Genomic DNA, 11576 nt, shown 5'->3' with positions numbered 1-11576 from the left:
TGTAAGTTATTATTCCTAGTCACATAATTGTTAGTATTGTGGCTGTGGATTTTTATATATGTTGTGATCATATCATAATGTTATTTAAGCTATTTGCATTGATATGATTGATCGACATATACTTGTATACGTTAGATTAACTTTTGTTACTGAATGGTTGTATTTATCTCTCTCTCTTTAATATTTACAAGAGCTAGTTTGTGTAACATCTACTAAGATATTATCAAAACACTCTCTACAACACTATCATGGTAACTAAGATTAAGTATATCCTTATATTAAGTTACTATAATAATAAATGGTTAAATATAAAAGAAATGAAAAGAAATTTAATTTAAAGATTTGGATCCTAGGAAAACCTTTTTGAAAGCGTTTGAACTTAAACAAAAGCTAAATTATCAATTAAGAAGTCACGAAAGCATGAAAAATAAGAAAATAAACACAAAATGACACAAGGGTAAAATGGGCATTCTGCCAAATTGCTCCATCCATCACGGTGCATGTGTCATGCACTGTGAATCCCTTTTTTGTACCATGTACCATGGTGCATTTACCTTATACTGCAGTGTACTAGCTCTATCATGATAGCATTTTGGAGCTAACTTGTAGAGTGCGCCGTGTCACCATCTGATATCCAATCTGAGCGATTTAAGTATTCACATGTAGCTAATTAAGCCACCTAACTATTGACATTAATTTCATAACCAAATACATTACCATTTACAAATTGAACACTTGAGTACAAAAAGCCACACTTCTTTCAAGACAAGCACGAGGGTGCCTAAAACCACAAACTAGGTGCCAACAGTATAAGGATTACGTAAACCAACTCATAGAAATATCTCAAACATAATATCGCTATTAAAACCATGAATCCATTAATCATGGGTTATTAGTATAAATTCATCTTAATATTACTATGGTCAATAACAAGTACATAATCAAAGCAATACTCATATTTGTACTAGTATTTTAGCCTCTCAATACAAATTCAATTGTTTTCACATCAATCTAGGCCGAAATACATCAAAATAACATTATAAACTTCATGCAAGTGCAACTAAAAGAATGCATATCTTATGTTGGCAATGTCAAACATCTATATATATATATATATATATCATTAATTACAACTAAAAGAAGAAGACTCTCCTACTCCTTGGCATCTTTTTTCTTCCCTTTGCCCTTAGCAGAGCCTTTACTTATAAAATTGTAACCACAGAGTGAGAACAATATCTTAGTAACCAAATAATCTAATCTATCTATAGGTATGCCAGTAAAGTTCATGAGCATATAAAGTGCCAAAGAAAACGAATAATCAATTAAAGAGCAGAAGAAGCATATTTCATATCTAAATAATGCATGATCTCTTACAACCCCTTTATATCCTTCACGTTTACTTTTGACTAAATCTGTGGGCTAACAATTCAACAAGACTAAGTCGATATGACTAAATTAGCCTAAGCTTACTTATTATGGAAGGCAACCTCAGCCAAAAGTGCATTCACCCATTTTTAGACATAAGATTCCCCCTTTTTGAATCCTTAGGTGACAATATGACCAATCTAACCTAATGGCAGTACTGAGACTTCCAAACTAGAAAGATTAGAATCAAGGCCACCCAAGGTGCCAGTAAGTACCATATGGATTTATAAAAAAAAATTCTCTTTTCCCTTAGGATAAACTCCCACACTTTCACAATGATCATACACAAATTTATTACTTCAAGTGCATTATAGATATCCAACAAGTATATTGGCATCAAATCATGCTTTAGATCATATTTATTCACACTTTCAAACATAAGTCTATTATTGCAAATACATATAACTAAATAAATATTTGCATAAAGGTATAATTTTCAATTAGTTCCTACTTCACATAGATTTTCTAAAAGTATAACATAATGGTTTATATAAATTTCATGATAATATTAGTATATCATTTTGTAAATCTCACAAGAAACCAAACGAGCCAATAAAAGGATTAGATCATCTAGTTATCTTAATCTTTTGTTGTAACATTTTAAGTTTTTAAGTTGGGAATTAGTAATATTTACAAGAGTTTTTTTGGTCAATTTAGATAATTATTGATCAATGATGTTTATAGGAAACTAATATAGTTTCAGGATCCTTGGACGACCTTAAAAGAGAGATAGGTCATATTTGAGCAGGCCATGGCATAGAAGGGAGTTTAAATTTTGGTGGGACTCTCTGTGCTATGAGCCGTGACTAGCATGTCAATTCATCGCAGCACACGTGCAAAATTAACACTTATCAATTCACGAAAAATAGATTGGCATTAGAGAAAGAGAGATATCACAAGGAGGTGACGGGAAATGACTGGTGTCTACTAGGGCACAATATTTAGACCATATTGGGAGCATTCAAGGCTTAATTCATCATTGGGTAAGTTTCACATTCTCTCTTCTCCCTCTTTATGCTAAAATTTCTAACTTATGGTAATAGAGGCTTTGATCTTGGTTCCCTTGGATTTAGATAGAATCTTTTAGCTTATCTAAGATCTTGAGGAGTTAAATCAAGCCTATAACCCTAGATTTATGAGTTTTATGGTGATTTGAAATTTTTATTGAGGGTTTGGATAAACCCTAGGCATAATCTAGAGATTTTGAGACAATATGGGGGATTGGATGAGGATTTTGGCATGTTGAAATTTTAATAGGATGGTTAGAGTATTTGAAAATGGTTGGTGTGGTTAGATAAAAAATTTAGGTATTATAGGTGCTTAAAACCTACTAAATTCGAGATTTATCGAGAGTGATAATTGATAATTAACACTTAATTATGTAGATTAAGTATTGCCCGAGCCTTATCTGTGTATAAAATGTGTGGAGCTAATGTTGAGCCATGATAACCCTTATGTGTCACAAAGGGTTGAGGTAACAAAATAATTTATGTTGATTGATTATATTGCTTAACTATTTGTGAGTAGATAAATATATTTGTTTACATATGTTTCGAAAGCTTGGCATATTGCAAAAGATAATTTACTTCTGCATTAGAAACCACTTTCACAATGGTGAAGAATTTTAAGCCCTGGTGTGAAAAGTATAGTGATTTTTCAAAAATGTGAAATGTATGGCAAGAATGAGCATGATCATGTTAGGGGGTGGGAGTTTACTCGTAGGAAGGAATAGTGAAAGTCTATATGGCAGGTATCTCTTAGTGTCTAGTGAGACATGATGTTGAGATTTTCTCCTTAGTATCAATACGGGATATGATGTTGGAGAGTGACGCTCCTTAACATCAGTGATGCAGTATTGGAGTAACGATAAGTCGACTCATGTGTGATAGTCCAGAAGTAAGAGAGGACATCTTTGGCCAAGTGATCCTATCACCGAAAGTAGCTCAAACCATTGTGGATGTGCACTTAGTCCAAGAGCCTATAGTTTCAATCGGGGTGATATGGTGGCTCGAATGATAGAATAATCATGCTAGTAGTAAATGATTTGTTTATGGAAAAGAGTATGTTGTAATATGTTAAAGTATATTTTAGTACCTATTAGCTTTACTTTCTTATGGTTATGTATGTTAATTAATAGTAGTGAATTATTCTGTTACTAAGATGTTTATCTCACTCCATGGTCATGTTTTTCAGGTAAGGGCTCCGATAAAGGTAAGGGGAAGGAAAGGGCAACTGAAGAGTAAAAAGCATTGTTGTATAGCTCTTTGCTTTCCTTGTTTTGGGTTTATAACGAACATTGCCATTATATGATACCAACTTAGGAACATTACATTATTTTATTATCACTTATATAAGAATATGTGAATTGTATGTACCTTGGCCTAAGGTTGATATTGTTGTGATTAGATGTGTGTGTTTGGCCAAGAAACAATTACCAGTGATACAATTGAAGTGATTTATATGTCAAAATCACTAAATTAATGTGTGTTGAGTTTTATCCATCCTTTTATGTTGTTGTCAATTGGGGTTGGGTGCTCATTTTTAGTATGAATGCTTAATTATGTGATATGATTTATCTGTCATGTTGTGTGTGATCCATTTGAGATGGTCAAAGTAGTTCCGAAGCTAATGACATTTGGTAGTGTGATTTAGACACCTTTGAAAGTGTTTTTGATGTAAAAACAAATCATTTTAGGTTCAGGTGTCTATATTTTAAATGGAGGATTATTTAAGTATGGGACTAGTGCCATTAGTTAGAGGGCTCGATGAGCTTCTTGTGAACACTTAAATAGTTCAATTCGAATGTCAGATGGTAAAACGATATACTCTGAAAGTTTAAAATGTTGTCATAACAGTAATATGCTATCATGATAGTAGGTGCGCGCCACGGCGCATGTGCCTCTCCTGGGACTCATCCCTCTATGCCATCCACCATGGCGGGTGTGTCTTGTGCTGCGGTGGATGAACAAGATTTTGTGAAAAATGGCTTGTTTCAGCTTGTTCTAAAGTGCTATTTGATTTCCATACTTTCATGTGTGTATTTAATTGATTTTTAACTATGGTTTGAGCTCAAACAATATTTTAAAAAAGGTTTTCTTGAAATTCCATTGTTTTAGCTAATTACCTTTTAAACCTTAGGTTATGATAACTTTTACTTGAAATTTTATTTAATCCTGATTATCACAATAGCATGTAAGAGTGTTATCCTGATAATGTCAAGGTGAACATTAAAATTTATCACAAGCCAATAAAAGAATTATTTATATCCAAAATTTTGATTCTTATAAAGCCAATGTGCAATTTAGTGAGAAAATAACAAAGATGTTATTTCTCTCTAATTAAACAAATTCGCAAGGACATGGGGAGGAGAGAATATCTCTAATTTTTAGCTAGGAAAATAAGGCTTCACATTATTATCACTATTAATGGAATTTTAAAATCAATTACCGAGGACATTTTTAGGATATAATTCCTCGCTAAATTTAGTGACCAAGTCATTCCTTGCAAAATCCTAGATAGAAACATTGAATTATGAAGATGGGTAGGCCATGATCAATCATTCAGCAAGAACATATATGAGAGTTCAACTATGCCTTCCTTATGTAATCCTCAGAGGCTTCATACTACATATGATTCTGTAAACATGACTGATGGAAACTTGCAAGTATTTACATTATATCTGAGAAGAAAAAAACCACTAGATATAACCCTTAACATCTTTCACAAAATCGCTGTCTGGAGATTGAAAAGGGCTAGAATAAGCATCAATAAGCATCTTGACAACATCTCTCATGGTAGGGCGCAAAGAAGGGAGCTTCGTGGTGCATTGGATGGCAACCTTCAAGACCTTAATCATTTCATCTTCGACAGATTCAGATGCTATTTTATCATCAAGGATGTTGATAGCACTTTCACGGTCATCCAGATTCGTCATAACCCAATATACAATATCTTTCCCTTCTCCGTAATCCTCTTCAATGGCTTCCCTTCCTGTAAGTAATTCCAGCAACACCACTCCAAAACTATACACATCACTCTTTTCAGTGACTTCACATGTATAAGCCAGCTCTGCAAGAAAGAGAATACAATATCTGTGTTAGGAGTTAATTCCATGATGTTCTGGGAAGTATAGTGCATGTACCTCCAAAAAGAATTTCAGGCCAAAAAAAAAAAAGGAAAGAAAGAAAGAAAGAAAGAAAATAAAGAAAAAAGAAATGACACTTTGTGATTCAGAGTGTTAACCCTTGTACTCTTTGTTCTTATTATAAGGCGCCTTTTAGAAGGATTTTTTGGTCCTTAATACAAAACTCTTGATGGAGTATTAATTATATTTTTTTCAATATTACCCCTATCTAAAATCATTAATTATGAGAAAGAACGTAATGTAAATTTAAAAATTTTTCATTTAAATAGGGGTGAAATTTGAAGATTATTATATTTTCAGATGAGTTAATAACTTAACCACCTCTTATTGGTTTCAATGAGTTAGATATGCGTCATAATAAGAACAAGAGGAAATATACTTCTATTCTAGTTTTTCCTCATAACTACAGTCTACAATCATAGTTTAAACAGGACTTGGGGGGAAAGTTAACTAGCCATATACTATAGTGTTCAGCCATGCCTCTGGAGCACTTGCAGGTCCGTCAAAGAAATTTCAAAAATCACTTCTTTTTGTGCGGAGAGATTTGAAACATTAACATGATCTGTTTAACAAACAACTGAAAGAATGTCTTTTCATTGTCATTTTATTTACATTCAATCATAATTTTAAGACTTGCAGAAATCACAACAACGCAAGTACTGAATTTGCTTAATGTGCATCACTTAACAAGAGTCAAGAAACAAAATTAAGCAATATCGATGTTGATATAAGAAAAGAGATTTCCTTTTCAAGCAATCAACATCAATGTCCAAGTTGAAACATTCTTTTTTTTTTTTTTTTTTTTTTTACGTATAGCTTCCCTAACATTCTTCCTTTAAGCATGATTCTTTGAAAAGAAGAAAGCAATGATCGCATAGCAGATACAGATGTTTCAGAAACAGAGTACCATTTATCTGAGCTAAGAGTTAAAGGAGATTTACTTTGACCCTTTATCAAGAAGCATATTTATTTCCATAGTTATGAACAAATGAATATGACCACCCGTGAAGATGCATAAATCACTATAAAGAGGGAGGTCTTCAGAATAATTTTTAAGTCAATGTTCTCCTATACTAGGACATATTTTTTTATTGCTAAGGTTATCAAAAGTAAAATGAAGTCCATGTCATAAAGTTAGGAGTAAAAATGTTGCCTTCAAGTCTGTCATTTATAAGAAAGTACGTAGATCTCCAAGCAAAAACAGACAGACAAAATGATTCGTGAACCAGAATGAAAAAATGTCATAAAGGTGGAGAAAGAGAAGGTAAAGAGAAAAGAAATCACAATTTTATGCAATCTTTCCCTCAACTTATCTTCTCATTAGATGCAAGTGATGAAAAGAACATGAGAATTGAGTATCCTGATCCAGTGGGACTGAAAAATGAAATTGAATTTGAATTATAAGTAAATAACTCTTGAATGCGGGAAAAAAGTATTATGCAGCAAAGCATACATCAGATTGTGCTATAAATAGGCATGACCAGATTCCACAATTCACATATGATAAACATGCGGCATCATGATAGGAAAAACTTCTAGAGCAAAAACTGAATAATGCTTTTATTGGACAAAAAGCCTTACCAGGAGCAATATAACCATGAGTGCCAGCAAGACAGCTAAAACCCAACTGCTGATCAGTTTTTTCTGCAAATTTTGCGACCCCAAAATCAGCAATTTTTGCCTCATAATCCTCATCAAGCAAAATGTTACTGGATTTTATGTCTCTGTGGATGATAGGTGGAGAACAATCATGATGTAAATAGGCAATTCCTTTTGCGGTGCCCAGTGCAATTTTATATCTCTGGTACCAATCCAATTCTGGTTTCCCACCCTTTATCTGTCTGTGAAGAGCTTGAAAAAGATTACCATTTGGCATGTACTCTAACACTAAATAGTTTGATCCTCCTTTAAACAAAGAAGCATAAAGCTTAAGTATATTTCTATGCCTTATTTTCCCCAAAGTCTCCATCTCTGCCGCCAAAATTTTTACACTATTTCCTTTCCATAGTTGTTTTACAGCCACTGTTGAACGAGTTTTCTTCAAGTTAACTCGATAAACCTTTCCAGTGCCACCAGTTCCAATCAAATTATCTTCATCCAGATTACATATTTCATTCACATCAAGATCAACTTGGTGGAAAGCAGCCATTTTCCATTTTGAATCTGTTTCCTTATGACCTTTTATGTTTTTCTCCAGATCTGCATTTTCATGCTTGAAGCCTCCGTAACTCACAAGCAACACAACCAAAAGTACAACCAAGACAGAAGCAATGGTACAAAGAATTATTATCTTATCAGCGAAGACCTTTTTCGGACCATGTATGCTTGTACAAATGTTGAATTCAGAATTCATAAGAGTTCTTGAATTTTGATCAACACAAAGTCCTGGGTTTCCAACAAAAGCTTCATCACCACCAATAATTAGAAGATTGTTCGGAATTCTCCCAGACAACTGGTTTTTGGAAAAATCAATTGAGCTCAATTTCATTGACACTAAGCTTTCTGGGATCGAGCCTGTAAGTTTGTTGCCAGATAGATTAAGAGAGTTCAATGAGCTCATAAGTGAAACTGACTGCGGGATAGTGCCAGTAAGAAAATTCTGAGCAAAATTCAAGTCTACTAGCCTTGCACAATTACCAAGTTCTGCAGGTATTGATCCAGTTAATGAATTCTCTTCTAGATGAAAAGAGGATAATTGCTTCAGAGCTCCAATTTCAGCTGGTATTTCACCATAGAAATTGTTGTTGCTCAAGTATAGCTTCTCCAAATTCATCAGCTTGCCAAGTTGTGAAGGAAGCTTACCTGAAAACTTGTTCTTCATTAGAACTAACTGACTTAAGCTAGAAGAGAGCCCAATTTTTGGAGATATATCACCATCAAAATTATTGTCAGCTAAATCAATTATCTTTACAAATGGAAGTGCCCAAAGCTCATCTGGAATTTTTCCAGACAAACCATTCCTGCTGACCCTGAATCTCTCCAGTGATTTACAAGTAACATAAGTCTCAGGCAATTCACCTGAGAAATTATTTTGCAAAGCAAGCAAAAATTTCAACATTCTATTTTCACACAAGAACTTTGGAAATTCACCTGAAAATTGATTCTCTGATATATCAATGCTATCCAGTGGTGAAAATCGGCCAAAATTTTCTGGTATTTTCCCAGAGAAGCTGTTTCGATAAATTGAGAATCCAACAAGATGTTGCATATCTCCAAACCCAGCAGGAAGTTCTCCAGAAAAGTTGTTTTCATAGAGTTGAAAAACGACCAAATTCTTCATAGTACCAATCACCTCCGGCAATTTACCATGCATGTGGTTCTTGGAAATGTCAATCTCCTCAAGTTTAGTCAAGTTTGCCAGCTCAGCTGGGATTTGCCCAGTTAAATTGTTTGAGAAAAGCTCAATCTTATAAAGATTTTTCAGCTTCAAAATTGACTTGGAGAGTTTCCCAGAGATCATGTTTCTTGAAATATCCAGTGTCTCCAGAGCCTTCATTTCATAAATTGATTCTGGAATCTCTCCTCGCAAATGAGAACCACCAAGATAGAGCCATGTCAATTTCTTCAGATTGCCAAGAGTCTCAGGAATTTCACTCTCAACATATTCATTTTCCCCGAGCCCCAATGAAACCAGACCAGTCAAATTTCCAACCCAGTTTGGGAAGCTCCCGGAGAAGTAGTTTGCTGAGAGGTCAAGAACTTTGAGATTTCTCATCCCAGACAAGTCTGGAATAGCCCCAACCATGTCATTCTCTGTTAGGTTCAAGACTGTAAGGTTGCTGCAATTGCTTATTTCAAATGGAAGCTTCCCAGAAATAAAATTTGATGCAAGTAACAGAACTCGAAGGCTCTGGAGATCAAAAATTGACGGGAAAATCTCCCCGGAAAGAGACTTATTTTCCAGTGAAATTTCTATGACTTTTCCGGAAAATTTATCACAGGTAATGCCGTGGAATTCACAGGGAGACTCAGAATCTATCCACGAACCCAAAGAATTCAAAGGGTCCTTCAAATGCTTCTTGAACTGAAGGAGAGCCTCTGTTTCTATACTTGCGGACATACATGGCGGGAAAATGATGAACAGAATTGTAAAGAACCGGAAGAAGAAGAAGAAAAGGTGTCTCTTGGCCATTAGGACGAGCAAAATTATCAGTTTCTTCCAAAGCAAAAATAAAGAGAAGAATAATTTGAATGTCTGTGCCGTGGTGAATGACCAACGCACCATTATTGCAAATGGGTCTCCATCCTCCACAGTCGAAATAGCTCAGCAACCAAGAAATGCATTCCCCACATGAATAATGAGAAAATATGCTTGCTAAAGATATGCTTCATTTTTAGTTAAAGATGTGAATTCTCAGTCATTAAAAAAAAAAATTGTAATTCTCAAAGGTTTTAACTCGCACGACCAAGATAAAAAGAATCTTAAAAAATTAATTGCAATGGACCCCACCGCTGGCACAATTTAAATGACATTAGAAAAATTTAAATTTAATTTTTTATTATTTTTTCAAATTAATAAACAAAAGGTTACAAGTACTTTGTACTTTGTAGTTTATTTTATTTAACGATTTAAAATAATAAAGCATCAAATGTTGACATAAAATATGAACCTTTTTTTTTTTGGTCAAATATCAAACATAAACTTAAAATAACCGACAATTAAATAGTGCACCATAAAAATATACTAGTCTTTGGATTATATCAAATTATATAAACCTTTTATTTTTGGTACGTATATGAAATAAATTTTGTCAATAACAAATAATATCTTCTCTAAGGTATTGAGAGTAATGAATAGATTTCTTCACCAAAATTGCTACATAGTATATACACAAGGATTAAGGTTTGAATACTGATTACTTATTTAAGTGACAAAAGCCTCAATCATTTATGCCAATTTTAATTGGTAAATTGTATAAAACTTAATCTTGATATTATTATTAAAAGATTAAGTGATAATTAATAGGCTAAAATATACATTTAGTTCTTTAATTTTACACAACATTTATTTTAGTCTTTTACTTTATAAAATGTCTTTTTAATCTTTAATCCTAACATTATTAGTTTTATGCAACAAATTTTTATAATAAACTTTTAAATATTATCAAAATATTTTTAAATGTTAACATATTAATTTAAGTGTTTTTTAAAATACAATGATTGACATAAAAAATAATAATTTAAAACAAATGATATTAGAGTTAAATGATTAAAAAGATAATTTATAAAATTAAAAAATTGAATTAAAGCTTGATATAAAGTTAAAAGACTTAAAGTATATTTTAACCTAATTAATATATAAACATCTTTTTATTGCTTATATCTATTCTTTTATTAAAGACAATTAATATTTAAAATACAATTAAATATTACATATAGATATATCTTCTAACATATTCATCAAAGTTGTGAGGGATTAATTTTTTTATTAAGTTTATTTGTAATATATAAACATTTCTATTATGAAGGATCCGTATAATCTCTCATTGCATAGACTCTGATGGAGACAAAAGGTGACGTTGAAATGTCAATTCTTGTTTGTTTCTATAGCTGTGGGAATAGTTTAAGTGGACGTAGTGCCATTGCTATAATTCAAATCCAAGAAAAAATATCATGCTTGGAAGTTACTCCTCTCGTTTCCATCATTTTTTTCATAATTGGTTTAATCTACCCAATTTCCTCTTAATAAAAGAACACCTAATTATAGGTTAATTAAAATTTAGAGGAGCATTATTTTTTAATCATTGCAACTAATTAATAACAATCATGGACATTTTGAGAATAATGAAACTTTTGGGAAATAGTTCATTGCATTCTAATTAATCCGTGAGCTTTTCTCAATCTGGAATATGCTGTAACTTTATTTCTGTTTAACATACTTTTGGACTTCTTTCCAGTTCCATCTCGAATAAAAATAGAACAGAATGGATAAAATGTTCTAACAAAAGGAAGATTTGTTTTTTAAATCAAAGTGAATATTTAAACTCAAAAATAATAAATTAAATGG

General features: G+C 32.6%; 1 protein-coding gene across 3 annotated transcripts; it reads right to left on the bottom strand.

Annotated features, from left to right (window-relative positions):
* Window positions 1-4954: 4954 nt before the first annotated feature.
* On the bottom strand, window positions 4955-9875 carry LOC129322843 (receptor protein-tyrosine kinase CEPR2). Of its 3 annotated transcripts, XM_054969274.1 has the most exons (3): window positions 8660-9873; window positions 7151-8371; window positions 4955-5493 (listed from the first exon to the last, which is right to left on the bottom strand). In XM_054969274.1, exons 1-3 carry the CDS (start codon window positions 9792-9794, stop codon window positions 5123-5125), a joined length of 2727 nt encoding a protein of 908 aa, XP_054825249.1. In that variant the 5' UTR covers window positions 9795-9873; the 3' UTR covers window positions 4955-5122. The 3 variants fall into 3 exon arrangements, with proteins under 3 accessions (XP_054825249.1, XP_054825247.1, XP_054825250.1); XM_054969272.1 differs by having other exon boundaries at window positions 7151-9873; XM_054969275.1 differs by lacking the exon at window positions 4955-5493 and adding an exon at window positions 5528-6943 and having other exon boundaries at window positions 7151-9875.
* Between the last annotated feature and the right edge of the window lie 1701 nt (window positions 9876-11576).

The sequence above is a fragment of the Prosopis cineraria genome, unplaced genomic scaffold (assembly GCF_029017545.1).
Source record: "Prosopis cineraria cultivar Desert tree isolate PC_DT_omini unplaced genomic scaffold, ASM2901754v1 PC10, whole genome shotgun sequence".
NCBI lineage: Eukaryota > Viridiplantae > Streptophyta > Magnoliopsida > Fabales > Fabaceae > Prosopis > Prosopis cineraria.
Note: the sequence above shows the minus strand (reverse complement) of the source record. Positions and strands in the feature narration are given on the sequence as shown.

Excerpts from the sequence above, each read along its gene's own strand:
- LOC129322843 (XM_054969272.1), bottom strand. The coding sequence starts at position 9,794 with ATGGTGCGTTGGTCATTCACCACGGCACAGACATTCAAATTATTCTTC. Across the intron at positions 5,494-7,150 it reads TCATGGTTATATTGCTCCTG|AGCTGGCTTATACATGTGAA; the intron begins GTAAGGCTTTTT and ends TCTTTCTTGCAG.